General features: G+C 47.5%; 1 protein-coding gene across 1 annotated transcript in view; it reads left to right on the forward strand.

The window, feature by feature from the left end:
• LOC128723345 (uncharacterized) overlaps window positions 1-18,478 on the forward strand; it is a 95,821-nt gene that overhangs the window by 48,692 nt on the left and 28,651 nt on the right. Inside the window, 26 exon segments of the mRNA XM_053817074.1 lie at window positions 17-217; window positions 307-789; window positions 876-4,190; window positions 4,400-4,726; window positions 4,876-5,193; window positions 5,371-5,694; window positions 6,401-6,735; window positions 6,836-7,142; window positions 7,221-7,574; window positions 7,660-7,959; window positions 8,052-8,366; window positions 8,471-8,791; window positions 9,184-9,513; window positions 9,624-9,935; window positions 10,141-10,467; window positions 10,600-11,556; window positions 11,636-12,601; window positions 13,216-13,536; window positions 13,762-14,073; window positions 14,175-14,507; window positions 14,586-15,185; window positions 15,274-15,915; window positions 16,132-16,461; window positions 16,563-16,895; window positions 16,944-17,573; window positions 17,662-18,312. Coding sequence (XP_053673049.1) covers window positions 17-217; window positions 307-789; window positions 876-4,190; window positions 4,400-4,726; window positions 4,876-5,193; window positions 5,371-5,694; window positions 6,401-6,735; window positions 6,836-7,142; window positions 7,221-7,574; window positions 7,660-7,959; window positions 8,052-8,366; window positions 8,471-8,791; window positions 9,184-9,513; window positions 9,624-9,935; window positions 10,141-10,467; window positions 10,600-11,556; window positions 11,636-12,601; window positions 13,216-13,536; window positions 13,762-14,073; window positions 14,175-14,507; window positions 14,586-15,185; window positions 15,274-15,915; window positions 16,132-16,461; window positions 16,563-16,895; window positions 16,944-17,573; window positions 17,662-18,312 — 13,944 coding nt within the window.

Below are 18,478 nucleotides of genomic sequence, written 5' to 3' on the forward strand. Positions count from 1 at the left end.
ATTCTGCACTATTCAGTCCAATGCACCACAAACGACGAATGTGCACTGACGGAAGCTTGTGTTGGAAACGTATGCCATCGGCCGTGCGATGTAAAAAATCCATGTACAACTAATGCTGTCTGCATCAATACCAATCATGGTACTGATTGTAGTTGCATTGACGGCTACCACGGCAATGGTTTTGTGCAATGCGTACCAGGTAGGATACATTCCGATAGTTGGCTGAATTGTATCAACTGTGTCGTTACAGTTGTTGCTTTAGGACTATATGATACTTAACAAAAGTTAACTTTACAGTTGTCTCAGCTGGCTCTGTATGTCAGTACAACGAAGATTGTCCACCAGATAAGCTTTGCGATCGATTGAACCGCGTGTGTGTCAATCCATGTCAGAGCGACTCTTGTGGAGAAAATGCCGATTGCTACGCAGTTAATCATGGTATTGACTGTCGCTGTTGGGCAGGATACACTGGAAACGCTTACATACAATGTTCGAAACATCAAGGCTGCTTATCAGATCGTCAGTGTAATGACGACGAAGCGTGCATCAGCGGACGCTGCTCGTCACCTTGCCAATGTGGACCAAATGCAATGTGCGACGTAAAGAGACACAAGGCCGTTTGTCGCTGCCCACCGGGATATGGAGGTAATGCTCGTACAGGATGCAATCCGCCAACTAATCCGTGTGTTCCGAATCCATGTGGCGTGAATGCTATGTGTGAAGTGGATAATGGCAGTCCAGTATGTTTCTGTCCACGTGGCCTTACAGGAAATCCATTCAAGAATTGCAGTAAGTTTAACTAATGTGCTTTACTACTATTTTTTGAGAGTACCAATGGCTCACGATATTAATAACGCTCATTTTACTCTCAACAGTTCCAGAAGGTGATGAGTGTACTCCAAACCCATGCGGACCAAACTCAGGATGTCGAAAGATAAACGGCAAAGCCACATGTTTCTGTTTGCCAGAATTTGAAGGAAACCCGCCACAGACTCCGTGTACCCTGCCGCAAAATCCGTGCATACCATCTCCATGTGGTCCGAATACGCAATGTACGATACTTAGTAATGGATATGCCAAATGTACGTGCGTACCTGGTTATATTGAAAGCCCAAACACGATTCGTGGATGCGTAGAACCTTCAAGTCCTTGCGATCCGAATCCTTGTGGATTTGGTGCAGTCTGTGACGCAACGCGCAATCCGGTGTGCTACTGCCCGGATTCGATGATTGGCAATCCTTATCGTAGCTGCCTTGAGCCCGTTATGACGCCGGAATTGTGTCAACCTGGCCCGTGCGGTCCGAATGCCGATTGCTACGTTGCAGAGGGCAGAGAACAATGCTACTGTAAGCCGAACTTTATTGGAGATCCGTATGGAGGATGCGTAGAACAACCGCAATCAGTTTGCGAACCGAACCCATGCGCGCCGGGTGCCGAATGTGTCCTGCTAGTAGATGGGTCCCCGGGATGTCGATGCCCACCAGGGCTGAGCGGAGATCCAACAACAACCGGCTGCCATGCCTTTGAATGCTTGAGCGATGATCAATGTGCGGAGGACAAGGCTTGCATTGGATTGCGCTGTTCCGATCCGTGTCCGGGATCTTGTGGAGCTGGAGCGCATTGTCGAGTGGATAAACATCATCCAGTGTGCTTCTGCGATGCTGGTCTGACAGGAAATCCTGCCATACAATGTTACAGTTTGGACGAAAGACCTCGAGATGCTTGTAATCCTAGCCCATGTGGCGCGAATTCCCGATGCACAGTGAGGAACAAGCGTCCGATTTGTAAATGCTTACCAAATTATCACGGCGATCCCCGCAAAGGATGTACGCCAGAATGTGACATTAATTCCGACTGCACACCGGACAAGTCTTGCGTCAATCATAAATGTGTTTCACCATGCGCGTTAGGTACAGTGTGCGGTGTTAATGCCGAGTGTAGCGTAAACTATCATACGCCAATGTGCAAATGTCCATCAGGCTACACTGGAGATGCGTTTGTGCAGTGCGTTCCAATACCGGAGGATAGAAACATGACGAGGCAACCGTGCTCATCTGATCCTTGTGGACCTGGAGAAATTTGCTCTATTTATGGTAACGATGTGGCCTTATGTGATCCGTGCGTTGCACCGGATGCTGTACATAATCCAAGATGCCGTCCACAATGCGTGCTGAACACGGACTGTCCGTTCAATATGGCCTGTCTGCAATCGCAATGTCAGGATCCCTGTCCTGGATCATGCGGCTACAACGCGCACTGTACAGTGGAACGTCATCGACCGATCTGTTACTGTCCTTCGAACATGCACGGAAACCCGTATGAAAGTTGTGCGCCCCAAGAGAGCCCTCGCGAAACTTGTGATAGCATACGATGCGGAGCAAACACTCAATGCAAGCAGCAGAATGGCGTGCTAGCATGCGTATGTAAGAAAAATTACTACGGAGATCCTCTAGTTGGCTGCCGACCAGAATGCGTCGTGAACACGGATTGTTCGATAAGTAAAGCGTGTGTGAATTCTCGCTGCGTTGACCCATGCGTTGATGCGTGTGGTGTGAATGCACAGTGCAAAGTCGTAAATCATTTGCCAATTTGTTTCTGTCCGCCAACCCACACTGGTGATGCACTTATCGCATGTACTGAGCGTACTTATCTGCCTCCCGACAACACGCCTTGTGACCCGAATCCATGTGGGCCGAACAGCAAATGCCGTACCACGCCTGATGGTTATGCAATTTGCTCATGTTTACCAGGGTACCGGGGAGTGCCTCCTGCCTGCCAAGCTGAATGTATGATCAACGCAGAGTGTGCTCAGAACAAGGCATGCATCAATCTAAAATGCGCCGATCCCTGTCCTGGAACATGTGGCGTAGGAGCGCGGTGTGAAGTGCTTAACCATAATCCGATATGCAGTTGCGGACCAAATCAGCAAGGAGATCCGTTTGTAATTTGTGAATCGAGGCAAAATGAGCCGCCGGTCGAGCCGAAGAATCCCTGTGACCCGTCTCCCTGCGGACCGAATTCGATTTGTCAAGTACGCAGCCGGCGACCGGTATGTTCTTGTCAACCGAACTTTGTTGGTTCGCCTCCAAGCTGTAGACCAGAGTGTGTGCTAAGTTCAGAATGCCCACAAGATAAGGCTTGTATCAATGACAAGTGCCAAAACCCGTGTGCTAATGCATGTGGACCTAACGCGGACTGTCACGTTGTCGCGCATTCGGCGTTCTGTAGCTGTCGCGCAGGATTTGAGGGAGATGCTTTCATTGGATGCTCGGCTGTACCAAAAGATACACCGAAAGATGTTTGCTACCCTAACCCATGTGCAGAAAATGCAGTATGCAGTGAGTACAATGGTGCAGCCAAATGTGTGTGCATTACTCCATACCTTGGCGATCCTTACAATACCGGATGTCGTCCCGAGTGTGTACTGAACTCTGATTGTCCCAGCAACATGGCATGCGTGAACCAACACTGTCGTGACCCTTGCCCAGGTGTGTGCGGTACAAACGCCGACTGCACAGTAGCAAACCATATACCGGTGTGTGAATGTACTCGTGGATATGTGGGTGATCCATTCCGTGGCTGCCGAAAGGATATACCAACGATAGCTCCAAAAGATCCATGCGCTTCTTGTCCATCGAACAGCGTTTGTCGTGTGGTCGGAGGAAGACCGACTTGTTCCTGCGCCGAGGGTTACCGTGGTACGCCACCGGCGTGCAGACCGGAATGCTCTAGTAGTGAAGAATGTGCGCATGATAAGAGCTGCATAAATTTGAAATGCAAAGATCCATGTCCCGGACTGTGTGGCATTAATGCGCAATGTCAGGTCATCAATCACAAACCGTTCTGCAGTTGTCAGCGAGATATGATTGGTAATCCATTCGAGCAGTGTTACCCCAAGGCGGCGGAACCAGTGCATCCTTGTCAGCCAAGCCCATGTGGAGCGTATTCGGAGTGTCGCGAAATTGATAATCGTGCTGTGTGCACATGTGCAGCCGGTATGCTCGGAGCTCCTCCTAATTGCAGGCCGGAGTGCGAAACCGATCAAGATTGTCCGTCAAACCGCGCATGTTTCAATCAAAAGTGTCGTGATCCGTGCGTTGGATCTTGTGGATATAATGCGCAGTGCATTTCTCGTAATCACCGACCTGAATGCTATTGTGTCGATGGTTTCGAAGGGGATCCATACAGCGGTTGTAATCCAGTCGGTGAGTACCTGAACGCTTCTAGTTCCAATGTGATGCTTTTGACAGAATTGTTTACCGACAATTTTGTCGATTTGTGTAACCTTTTGCCTATTTTACATTTTAATGATCGTCAGATCATTCGGCTTTTAACAAGCTTGTGCGGGAAATTTCAATGTTTTTACATCAATGATGACATATGACCATACATTTTGTAGCAATTAAACGAGACGAAATAATTGATCCGTGCAATCCGTCACCCTGCGGATCTAACGCAATCTGCCAAGAGCGCAACAGTGCCGGCTCATGCTCATGCATGCCCAATTATTTCGGTGATCCATACGTCAACTGCCGACCGGAATGTGTGCAAAGTACAGAGTGTCCGTCCTCCAAGGCATGTGTAAACATGCGCTGTGTTGATCCATGCCTTGGCACGTGCGGTATAAATAGCGAATGTCGTGTACATAACCACTCGCCGTTCTGTAGCTGTAGTCCTGGCTATACTGGCAATCCATCACAGGCTTGCCGTCCTCTCGTAGTAGAAAGTAAGACCCTCTAATGGTAATCGTTCCTATCTTTGTTGGTAAAAGGTATAACTGAAACTAACGTGTATCATACACAATCCGTCTTCAATTCTTCTCTTCCAATCATCGCACGTTTTGGCAACTTTTCGCACTATCACATCTTACTTTAGACCTTCCGTCCCGACATCCTATCGATCCTTGTTCTCCCTCCCCGTGCGGTCCATATAGCATCTGCAGGGTGCTAGACGGTCATCCAGTATGTTCGTGTCAGATAAGTTGTTCCGGTGTTCCTCCAAACTGCCGCCCCGAATGTCTAATCAATGCAGAATGTCCTCGTGATAGAACGTGTATCAACCAACGATGCATTGATCCTTGTCCAGGCACTTGTGGTATAAATGCGCGATGCCGTGTAGTGAACCACAATCCTATCTGCAGCTGCAATGCTGGATTCATTGGTGATCCATTTGTACAATGCTCACCAGAGCCAAGTAAGACATTTGCCATGCTCAACGCAAACTACTTGCCAAGCATAAACCATTTTGCTTTTCGCTTAGTGCATTCGCCGCTTATTCTGTTCCTTTGAGAAATTTGTGTTGTTGATTCATGTTTTATCCTCCTTTCCACCAACGCTGCATATGTTGTTGCTGATTCGTTTCATTGTGAAGAACAACCGGTCTTAGAAGAAGAATACAGGAACCCTTGCCAGCCATCCCCATGTGGAGTGAACTCATTGTGCAAGGTGCACGACAATAGAGCCGTTTGTTCATGCTTACCAAACTACGTTGGCCGGCCGCCAAATTGTCGACCCGAATGTACTATAGATTCCGAATGTCCTATGAATTTGGCGTGCATCAATGAAAAATGTCGTAATCCATGCCTCGGATCTTGTGGAGTGAATACTGAATGCGCCGTAGTGGCACATAAACCCTTGTGTAGCTGCGTACCAAGCTATACCGGCGATCCTTTTGCTGGGTGCACGATAATTCAGAGTAAGCGAACAAAAGTTGGGTGAAAAATAATTGCTTTAAATTATTAAAGCTACTGCCGATTGCGACTAGTGCGTTCTAAATAACCACTGCTTTGGCTTCTAAAATTGGATAAAAACTGTTTTAAATTGTAATTCAATTGGATAAAAATCCTGCTTAGTCGCAAACAATATTGAAATTTCTTCATAATCCAATGTTACGACGAAATAACCGCTTCTGAACTGTGCTAGCAAAGCCTAGTGGTTTTGTTATACTATGAGAAGTATTTCGCCTACTTCTAGCTAAGCTGAATAATCCTTTTACACGGAGCACCTTGTTTACCACAACATGGCAACATGTAGAACAAGAAACAGTTGGATTTTACTTACGTAAAAAATATGGCTGAGCTTACGCTGAAAAATAACATTTATTTGTTATGATTAAGGGAAGTGCGTACATCGTTGCACTTGTGCTGGTATTTTATTAGAATGATTTCATTATATTTAAATTCAAGAAAGCAATAATAATACAACATCTACTCATCTGCAAGGCTGACTTATGTGTTAAGGCAACTAGCTTAATGTATTGCTTTTTTTAGAAAAAATTACTGTATTTGGTTCAATCAGTTGCAAAATGTTTTCATTACGCCAGTTGTTTGCTGCGCTCCGACTAACATTTTTGGTCGATCATGCTCTAACAATTGCTCTTGTTTGTTGCATAAATATTCTAGTTATTCCACAAGAAACACCTATGCCGTGTAACCCAAGCCCATGTGGAGCAAATGCTATATGCAAAGAACGTAATGGTGCAGGATCATGCACTTGTGCACCGGAGTACTTTGGCGATCCTTATGTTGGATGTCGTCCGGAGTGTGTTATGAACAGCGACTGTCCAAGAACGCGTTCTTGTATTAATAACAAATGCCAAGATCCATGCCCAGGAACATGTGGTGCTAACTCCGAATGCCATGTTGTGAATCACTCTCCGAGCTGCGTATGTGTCGCTGGTTATATAGGAAATCCGTTTACCGAATGTAGACCACAACCAGAAAGTAAGAAATTACGAATGCTTCAAACATAAAAATTGTGTACTAACGTATCGCAAATATTGACGCGATCATTCTATCCCTGCTATCTTTTCACGAATTGTACACATAGTTCGGGACGAGCCTCTCGTTCAACCGTGTCAGCCATCGCCATGTGGTCCGAATAGTATTTGCCGCGTGCTAAATAATCACGCCGTTTGTACTTGCATTCAAGACTACATTGGTTCACCGCCAAACTGTCGTCCAGAATGTATGGTCAGTTCGGAGTGTCCGCTAGACAAGTCTTGTGTTAAGACTAAGTGCACGGACCCATGTCCTGGTACTTGCGGTTTTAACGCGCGATGTCAGGTAGTGAACCACAATCCGATTTGCAGTTGCAAGGCTGGCTTCACCGGGGATCCATTTGTGCGATGTATACCAGAAGAACGTAAGATATGCTTGTCTGGATTTCAAATATTCGTGCAGAAATTTTAAAAAAATCTTTGCTTATATGATCGACACGTAGGTCGTCCAGTTTTGGAAGAAACGCCCGCTGATCCATGCATGCCGTCCCCGTGTGGACCAAATTCACAATGCAAATCAGTTGGTCGTACTGCTGCCTGTAGTTGTTTGCCTAATTACATCGGACGTGCCCCTAATTGTCGCCCCGAGTGCACGTCTAACTCACAGTGCATACCAATGAAGGCTTGTATCAATGAACGGTGTAGCGATCCCTGCCCAGGATCCTGTGGCTCTAACGCACTCTGCGCAGTGCAAAATCATCAGCCAAACTGTCGTTGTGTTGCCGGATATGAAGGTGATCCATACACCTCCTGTTCTCCAGTCATAAGTAAGCTCAACTGAACAATGAAAGTCACGTGTGTGTGTGTCGTTTAACTCTAATTCGCCTTTTTTGCATCTTTAATATCGCGTATCAACAGTACAACAAGAACCTGAAATCGTAGATCCTTGCAATCCTTCTCCATGTGGTGTGAACGCTGAATGTAATGTTCGCAACAATGCCGGATCGTGCACATGTGTGCAGGATTACTTTGGCGATCCATACCATGAGTGTCGTCCCGAGTGTATGCTTAGCTCGGATTGTCCGAAAACCAGAGCATGTTTAAACAACAAATGTGTCGACCCATGCCCGGGAATGTGTGGAATAAATGCGGAGTGCTTCGTTTTGAACCACTCGCCATCTTGCTCTTGCCTTCCGGGATACACTGGAAATCCATCTCTAGCATGTCGTGAAATACCAAAACGTAGGTTTTCCGTAACCCATCGATCGCCAGAATTGCCGACAATGCGATGCATAATTGAGCTTTCGTTTTTTATTGATTCTGCTGTAATTTAGAAATTGAACACACTCCTGTTGATCCCTGCCGACCTTCGCCTTGTGGGCCGTACAGCCAATGTCGCAATGTAAACGATCATGCTGTATGCTCGTGCCAGAGTAACTATATCGGTACACCACCAGCTTGCCGACCAGAATGTACAGTTAGCTCTGAGTGCGTTTTGGATAAGGCTTGTATTAAGCAATCATGCTTGGACCCTTGCCCCGGAACGTGCGGTTTTAATGCGCGCTGCACGGTGGTGAATCACAATCCCATCTGTAGCTGCCCATCCAGCTTCACGGGCGATCCATTCGAGCGTTGCGTACCTGAAGAAAGTAAGCACCACCTTCGATCCACCGTTTGTTTTGAGCGCGTGCCCCCAAATTCACTCTCAGTAACTGTACTTCGTCTATTGTCCTTTCGTCGTCCTTCTATCTAGAGCAAGTAGTTTCGGCTGAACCTACAAATCCATGCCTTCCTTCTCCGTGTGGACCGAATTCGCAATGCCGAGCGGTTGGAAACGTTCCGGCATGTTCCTGTCTGCCTAACTATGTTGGTCGGGCGCCGAACTGTCGCCCGGAATGTACAATAAATGCGGAATGCTCTGGGAATCTTGCCTGCATCAATGAAAAATGCGCTGATCCATGTCCGGGATCATGCGGTCCAAACGCCGTCTGTCGTGTAATTGATCACTCTCCTACCTGCTCCTGCCAAACCGGATATACAGGGGATCCTTTCTCTGGCTGTACAGTTATTCCTTGTAAGATTTCTTTTCACTTTCCTACTATCAATTTCTTCTTTACGCACCATAGAACGAGCAGCGCGGAAATGTATGTAATTCATTTTCCAAAATGACAGAGTAATTGGATTACACTTCCACGATACTCGTTTGTAGTGTTTATAAGTATTTAAAATTTGTAAGCACACAGGCATGTATGATACACGAACGGAACGATTTTTGCAACGTTGCTTTACCACTAAGACAGGCTTGAATCAGTTGTTGCAAAATCGATCTGTCGCGCAAAATGTGATGCTTTCAAGTTTTTATTGTGTGTTTTAGTATGTAAAAAATAGTTTGTTTAAGTTATGTGTACAATTTCTATGCATGTGGTGTGGGGTTAGCAACTATGTAAACAAACTCTTTTCTTGTAGTAACACCTGTACCTGAAGAGCCTCGAAATCCGTGTAACCCATCGCCCTGTGGATCGAACGCGGTATGCAAGGAACGAAATGGTGCTGGATCATGCACCTGCTTGTCGGATTACTTTGGTGATCCGTACAGCGGCTGTCGACCGGAATGCGTCACCAATAGTGATTGTCCTCGCGTGATGGCTTGCGTGAATAATAAGTGCGCCGACCCTTGTCCTGGTGTTTGCGGTATTGATGCCGAATGTTACGTAGTAAATCATTCGCCTAGTTGCGCATGCCGACCAGGCTTTACTGGTGATCCATTTTCGCAGTGTCGCCCGGATGAGCAACCCAGTAAGATTTTGTTCCAATTTGTCCAAGATTCTCAATCACACCGTACAATACCGTCATGCAATCAGTGGCAACAATCTGAATTTTTGTCTACTATATCTGCACTTTTTCAGAACAAAATGATCCTATCAATCCGTGCTCTCCGTCCCCTTGTGGGCCGAATAGCATCTGTCGAGAATTGAACGGTCATGCCGTCTGCACATGCCAGGCGAATTTTATCGGCACACCACCAAATTGTCGACCGGAGTGCATTGTGAGTTCTGAATGCGCCCTTGATAAAGCGTGCATAGGACAAAAATGCAGTGATCCATGCCCGGGTACTTGTGGTCAAAATGCACGTTGTCAAGTTGTGAATCATAACCCAATTTGCAGCTGCTCTCTTGGTTTCACCGGCGATCCATTCGTACGCTGCGTGCCTGTCGAAAGTAAGCATTTGTTTTTATCAAATCGCGAAAGCCATTCGAAATTACGATGGCTTAATTTGGATAATTTTTAAATTTCCTCTCTTCCTTTCATCCGCAATATTACTTTCATTTACGCTTTCTTGCTCTCTGCTTTTTTCGATTGCTCTCTTGCTTTATTGCTGTCTTTTCATTACGATCTGTCTCGCCGTTTCCTTAAAACACCGAGTAGAGGCACCGGTGGTGCAAGATCCAGTTGATCCATGCGTTCCGTCACCTTGTGGACCCAATTCAGTCTGCCGAGCCATTGGGTCGACACCTGCTTGTTCTTGTTTACCGAATTACATCGGCCGAGCTCCAAACTGCCGTCCGGAGTGCATGCTAAATGCCGAATGCCCAGCTACATTGGCATGTGTAAATGAAAGATGTTCTAACCCATGTGTAGGCTCTTGTGGTGTTAACACACGTTGTACAGTAGTTAAGCACAATCCGATCTGCGAGTGCGAGGGTGGATTCACCGGAGATCCATTCTCCGTCTGTACAGAAATGTTGCCCAGTAAGCATACCTTACGATTAGATGCTGTTTCGTTTCAAACGTTTCAAATATTTCAGAGCAGTATTGTTTGTTGAAACAAATATCACCTTTTAATTATTATTTCCCATTTCATTTTCAATCACTCCTCACCAGTACGCGATGTTGAGCCAATCAATCCATGCAATCCATCACCGTGTGGAGCAAATGCGGTATGCAAGGAGAGAAATGGCGCTGGATCATGTACGTGCATGCCAGAATATTTCGGAGATCCTTACACAGGATGTCGCCCAGAATGCGTTCACAACACGGATTGTGAAAAGTCTAAGGCTTGTGTAAACAACAAATGTCGTGATCCTTGCCCTGGAGTGTGTGGGCTGAATGCAGAATGTGTCGTACATAACCACAGTCCCGTGTGCTACTGTTTGGAGGGTTACACTGGAGATCCGTCTAATAGTTGCACATTGGCTGAAATTGTGACCGAACGACCCAAAACGCCTGGTTGCCAACCGTCACCGTGCGGACCAAATAGTCAATGTCGAGAAATTAATGGACACCCGGTGTGTTCTTGCTTGGCTGGATACATTGGCACACCACCAATGTGTCGTCCGGAATGCGTTGTGAGCTCGGAATGCAGTCAGGATCGCGCGTGCGTTAACAAAAAATGCGTCGATCCATGTCCAGGAACATGTGGAACAGATGCCCGCTGCCAGGTTGTCAATCACAACCCAATATGTAGTTGTCCTCCAGGTTTTACCGGGGATCCGTTCATACAATGCGTGAAGAAAGAGGAACCAAAAGATATTCCCCCAGTGAATCCGTGCGTACCATCGCCATGTGGGCCAAATGCTAACTGCCGTGCCGTTGGAGGTCAGCCAGCATGTTCATGTGCGCCGAACTATATTGGTAGGCCTCCAAACTGTCGCCCGGAGTGTACGAGAGACGCAGAATGTCCTAGCAATTTAGCCTGCCAAAGCGAGCGATGTCTCGATCCCTGCTCGATTGGTTGTGGATCAAACGCTATATGTCGGGTGATCAATCACAAACCAGTCTGTACATGCGATGATGGTTTCGAGGGAAATCCACTTGAACAATGTAGTCGTATACTACCACGTAAGTTGGAACAATAAAAAACTATTTTTTGGTTCGTTAATCACACCAATATCATATCATTCATTCTTATCGATTGTAGCTACAACTGAAAGACTCACGCCTTGTACACCTTCACCTTGCGGACCAAATGCGGAATGCCGTGAACGTAACAATGCAGGAGCATGTTACTGTATGTCGGGTTACGAAGGAAATCCCTATGATGTATTTTCTGGCTGCCGTCGTGAGTGCGATGTAAATGCGGATTGTCCAGATAAATTGGCGTGTGTGCAATACAAGTGTGTTGACCCGTGTCCCGGAGTGTGTGGGTCATTGGCATTGTGTGAAATTCAAAATCACGTTCCAACTTGTATCTGTCCTGAGGGTATGGAAGGCGATCCGTTTGTTCAATGCAACCATCGTTTGGCAGACCCGGTAACACCGGCACCACCCGTATGTGACAAGTTCACGTGTGGGCCAAACAGTATCTGTCGCATTCAAAATGGAGTAGCCGTCTGCAAATGTCAGCCAGATATGACTGGCAGCCCGCCAAATTGTCGACCTGAATGTCAACAAAATAGTGACTGCGAAGCAAATCGCGCGTGTGTTAACTTCAAGTGTATCGATCCTTGCCCTGGTTCGTGCGGCCAGAATGCCAACTGCAACATTATCAACCATAATCCAATCTGCAGCTGTGCGCCTGGTTTCACTGGTGATCCTTTCACTCGTTGCTACAAAGAAGTCGTGCCCACCTCAACAACCGAAACGCCTCGCACATTGTGCTTACCATCACCCTGTGGACCAAACGCCGAATGTAAAGTTGTTGGCAATCGAGAGGCATGTTCGTGCTTATCCGGATATATAGGCGCGCCGCCGAACTGCAGACCAGAATGCATTTTAAGTACAGAATGTCCAGATCATCAAGCATGCATTAGACAAAAGTGTACTGATCCTTGCCCAGGATCTTGCGGATTGAACGCCAAATGCTCTGTGTCACGGCATACACCGAGCTGCAGCTGTGAAGCGGGATATACTGGTGATCCATTTACCGGATGTCAAGCAGTTATCGGTGAGTACTCAAAAATTTACTTACCTTATATTCGCATAAACGCAACTAGAATAGCATGATTTTCGATGAATTATTGATGTATTAGGCACAACTACAGTATAAATGCTCGTTATACAGACGATGGCTACAAAGATTTTTTAATTTTCCATAGTTTTCAATGGAAACTTGATAAATTTCTAAATTTTATCACAACAAAGCAAGAAAACGTATATTAATCTTTATATTGACATCAATAATTCACATATTTAAAATATTACACAAAGCATTGTCATACAAGCTATCTTTCCATATCAGCTTTTTGCTTGATTATTTATATAAATATATGCAATACAAAGAGAATTCATTAAGGTAAGTCATAGAATTCTCCAGCTATACCACAGCACGCAGTAGAAAACAAATGCATTAGCAAAGAAACATATAGAATTAAAACAAACGCAAAACAGCCATGCAAAGGTATGAACACGCGCTTTGTACGCTTAAACACGATCCGGTAGACTATGGGATGCTTGCAAAATGGAACGGGAAGGGTATGCTTGCTTAAAGCTTGCTTAAACATTTTGAAAAAATGAACAAACTGTTAAGAACGCACAATCGTATGATTTTCGATATTACAGAAGATGAACCAATACTAAATCCATGCAATCCCAGTCCATGCGGAGCCAATGCTCAGTGCAGGGAGCAAAACGGTGCAGGGGCATGTACTTGCATTGAGGATCATTTCGGAAACCCCTACGAAGGATGTCGTCCGGAATGTGTACTCAATTCGGACTGCCCATCGAACAGGGCTTGCGTCAGGAACAAGTGCCAAGACCCGTGTCCTGGCACCTGCGGCCAGAACGCTGACTGTCAGGTTGTGAATCACCTACCGTCGTGTACTTGCTTCCCTGGATACGAGGGAGATCCGTTCAGATATTGTAACATCGAACAAAGAGAACGTAAGAAATCCGAGCTCATTATGCCTGATGCTTGCTTTTGATCTTGCTTTATTCGACCATGCTTAGTTAGACTACGATTGTTGACTCGCCTTCACTCAGACTACTCTGACAAAACACATCACGACTCGTTGACTTCGCAATCCCCAATCCCCTTGCAGTTGCTTTTCGCTGTACCCCTGATGTATGTTCCTGAATCATGTGTTGTCTCTCCTATTTGCACTGCAGCGGTAAAAGAATACGTCAACCCTTGCCAACCGAGTCCCTGCGGGCCAAACAGCCAATGTCGGGAGATCAATGGGCAGGCAGTTTGCTCGTGTTTGCCTACCTACGTTGGTTCTCCTCCGGGATGTCGCCCAGAATGTGTGGTGAGCTCGGAATGTGCCTTAGACAAGGCTTGCGTCAACCAGAAATGCGTTGATCCATGTCCTGGAACATGTGGAACCAACGCAAGGTGCAACGTCAATAACCACAGTCCCATTTGCTCATGTCAGTCAGGATTTACTGGTGATCCGTTCACTCGATGCTATCCAATTCCACGTAAGAAGACCCCTTTATCCATCTCTATATTGCTCTTCACTGTAGCTCCATGTTTGCATATCTTCAACCCTACCATTCCGTCGGTTTATTTTTCACAATAGCTCCGGTTCAAGACACGCCAATCGTTGTGAGAAATCCATGCGTTCCTTCTCCGTGCGGTCCAAACTCACAATGTCGCGATGCGAACGGTTCTCCTTCTTGTTCATGCTTAAGTAACTACATTGGATCACCTCCGAATTGCCGGCCTGAGTGCTCAATCAACGCGGAATGTCCAAGTAATCAGGCTTGCATGAACGAGAAGTGTCGAGACCCGTGTCCCGGATCATGTGGCATCAACGCGAGGTGTAACGTTATAAATCACACGCCCATATGCTCTTGTGAAGTAGGATACACAGGAGATCCCTTCACCAGCTGTAGGCCAATGCCACCGCCACGTAAGAATTGCCTCGAGATCCCATGCCTTTCCGATCAGTTCATAATAGAACCCCTTCGTCCAACAGCGCCCGAACCAGTCAACGACGATCCTTGCAATCCATCGCCCTGTGGAGCAAACGCACAATGTCAGAATGGTATTTGCACATGCTTGCCAGAATACCAAGGCGATCCGTACCGAGGCTGCAGGCCCGAGTGCGTTTTGAACTCGGACTGCGCTCGGGATAGGGCCTGTATTCGTAGCAAATGTGTAGATCCGTGCCCGGGTACGTGTGGTCAAGATGCACTGTGCGAAGTGATCAATCATATTCCGATGTGCCGATGTCCGGATGGAATGGCTGGAAATGCATTCGTACAGTGTCGACCGCAGCAAGCCCCGGCCGTGACTAACCCATGTAGTCCATCGCCTTGCGGGCCTAACAGCCAGTGTCGCGAAATCAACGGACAAGCCGTGTGCTCCTGTGTTCCAGGGTACATTGGTAGCCCTCCGACGTGTCGTCCGGAGTGCGTTGTAAGTGCAGAATGCCCACAGAACCAAGCTTGTACCAACCAGAAATGTAGGGATCCTTGTCCTGGAACCTGTGGAGTGGGTGCCAGATGCTCGGTTGTGAATCATAATCCGATCTGCAGCTGCCCCGAAAGATACACTGGTGATCCGTTCGTGCGTTGCCAGCCGATGAGTACGTTTCTCAGCCTTATGCTTTCCCACTCGCCTTCGATCTCGATCGCTTACGATCACTCTTTCCCGTCATTCTCGATCACTTTCAGTCGAACCTCCAGTACAAATGACCCCAACCAATCCATGTCAACCATCTCCTTGCGGACCAAATGCACAGTGCCGTGCAGTAGGTGACTCCCCATCTTGTACATGTATAGAGGGCATGATAGGCGCCCCGCCGAATTGCCGTCCGGAATGTATTAGCAACTCCGATTGCTCAAACAACTTGGCATGCATACGACAAAAGTGCCAAGATCCATGTCCAGGAGCGTGTGGCGCAAATGCGGAATGTAGGGTTGTGAGCCATACTCCGATGTGCATTTGTGCTGTTGGATACACTGGCGACCCCTTCACGCAATGCGTTCCATTCCAACAAGATGCACCCAAAGACCAAACGACACCTTGTCTGCCCAACCCTTGCGGAGCCAATGCTCAGTGCAGGGAGCAAAACGGTGCTGGAGCGTGTACGTGTATTGAGGATCATTTCGGAAACCCCTACGAAGGATGTCGTCCAGAATGTGTACTCAATTCGGACTGCCCATCGAACAGGGCTTGCGTCAGGAACAAGTGCCAAGACCCGTGTCCTGGCACCTGCGGCCAGAACGCTGACTGTCAGGTTGTGAATCACCTACCGTCGTGTACTTGCTTCCCTGGATACGAGGGAGATCCGTTCAGATATTGTAACATCGAACAAAGAGAACGTAAGAAATCCGAGCTCATTATGCCTGATGCTTGCTTTTGATCTTGCTTTATTCGACCATGCTTAGTTAGACTACGATTGTTGACTCGCCTTCACTCAGACTACTCTGACAAAACACATCACGACTCGTTGACTTCGCAATCCCCAATCCCCTTGCAGTTGCTTTTCGCTGTACCCCTGATGTATGTTCCTGAATCATGTGTTGTCTCTCCTATTTGCACTGCAGCGGTAAAAGAATACGTCAACCCTTGCCAACCGAGTCCCTGCGGGCCAAACAGCCAATGTCGGGAGATCAATGGGCAGGCAGTTTGCTCGTGTTTGCCTACCTACGTTGGTTCTCCTCCGGGATGTCGCCCAGAATGTGTGGTGAGCTCGGAATGTGCCTTAGACAAGGCTTGCGTCAACCAGAAATGCGTTGATCCATGTCCTGGAACATGTGGAACCAACGCAAGGTGCAACGTCAATAACCACAGTCCCATTTGCTCATGTCAGTCAGGATTTACTGGTGATCCGTTCACTCGATGCTATCCAATTCCACGTAAGAAGACCCCTTTATCCATCTCTATATTGCTCTTCACTGTAGCTCCATGTTTGCATATCTTCAACCCTACCATTCCGTCGGTTTATTTTTCACAATAGCTCCGGTTCAAGACACGCCAATCGTTGTGAGAAATCCATGCGTTCCTTCTCCGTGCGGTCCAAACTCACAATGTCGCGATGCGAACGGTTCTCCTTCTTGTTCATGCTTAAGTAACTACATTGGATCACCTCCGAATTGCCGGCCTGAGTGCTCAATCAACGCGGAATGTCCAAGTAATCAGGCTTGCATGAACGAGAAGTGTCGAGACCCGTGTCCCGGATCATGTGGCATCAACGCGAGGTGTAACGTTATAAATCACACGCCCATATGCTCTTGTGAAGTAGGATACACAGGAGATCCCTTCACCAGCTGTAGGCCAATGCCACCGCCACGTAAGAATTGCCTCGAGATCCCATGCCTTTCCGATCAGTTCATAATAGAACCCCTTCGTCCAACAGCGCCCGAACCAGTCAACGACGATCCTTGCAATCCATCGCCCTGTGGAGCAAACGCACAATGTCAGAATGGTATTTGCACATGCTTGCCAGAATACCAAGGCGATCCGTACCGAGGCTGCAGGCCCGAGTGCGTTTTGAACTCGGACTGCGCTCGGGACAGGGCCTGTATTCGTAGCAAATGTGTAGATCCGTGCCCGGGTACGTGTGGTCAAGATGCACTGTGCGAAGTGATCAATCATATTCCGATGTGCCGATGTCCGGATGGAATGGCTGGAAATGCATTCGTACAGTGTCGACCGCAGCAAGCCCCGGCCGTGACTAACCCATGTAGTCCATCGCCTTGCGGGCCTAACAGCCAGTGTCGCGAAATCAACGGACAAGCCGTGTGCTCCTGTGTTCCAGGGTACATTGGTAGCCCTCCGACGTGTCGTCCGGAGTGCGTTGTAAGTGCAGAATGCCCACAGAACCAAGCTTGTACCAACCAGAAATGTAGGGATCCTTGTCCTGGAACCTGTGGAGTGGGTGCCAGATGCTCGGTTGTGAATCATAATCCGATCTGCAGCTGCCCCGAAAGATACACTGGTGATCCGTTCGTGCGTTGCCAGCCGATGAGTACGTTTCTCAGCCTTATGCTTTCCCACTCGCCTTCGATCTCGATCGCTTACGATCACTCTTTCCCGTCATTCTCGATCACTTTCAGTCGAACCTCCAGTACAAATGACCCCAACCAATCCATGTCAACCATCTCCTTGCGGACCAAATGCACAGTGCCGTGCAGTAGGTGACTCCCCATCTTGTACATGTATAGAGGGCATGATAGGCGCCCCGCCGAATTGCCGTCCGGAATGTATTAGCAACTCCGATTGCTCAAACAACTTGGCATGCATACGACAAAAGTGCCAAGATCCATGTCCAGGAGCGTGTGGCGCAAATGCGGAATGTAGGGTTGTGAGCCATACTCCGATGTGCATTTGTGCTGTTGGATACACTGGCGACCCCTTCACGCAATGCGTTCCATTCCAACAAGATGCACCCAAAGACCAAACGACACCTTGTCTGCCCAACCCTTGCGGAGCCAATGCTCAGTGCAGGGAGCAAAACGGTGCTGGAGCGTGTACGTGTATTGAGGATCATTTCGGAAACCCCTACGAAGGATGTCGTCCAGAATGTGTACTCAATTCGGACTGCCCATCGAACAGGGCTTGCGTCAGGAACAAGTGCCAAGACCCGTGTCCTGGCACCTGCGGCCAGAACGCTGACTGTCAGGTTGTGAATCACCTACCGTCGTGTACTTGCTTCCCTGGATACGAGGGAGATCCGTTCAGATATTGTAACATCGAACAAAGAGAACGTAAGAAATCCGAGCTCATTATGCCTGATGCTTGCTTTTGATCTTGCTTTATTCGACCATGCTTAGTTAGACTACGATTGTTGACTCGCCTTCACTCAGACTACTCTGACAAAACACATCACGACTCGTTGACTTCGCAATCCCCAATCCCCTTGCAGTTGCTTTT

Source organism: Anopheles nili, chromosome 3 (genome assembly GCF_943737925.1).
Source record: "Anopheles nili chromosome 3, idAnoNiliSN_F5_01, whole genome shotgun sequence".
Taxonomy (NCBI): Eukaryota; Metazoa; Arthropoda; class Insecta; order Diptera; family Culicidae; genus Anopheles; species Anopheles nili.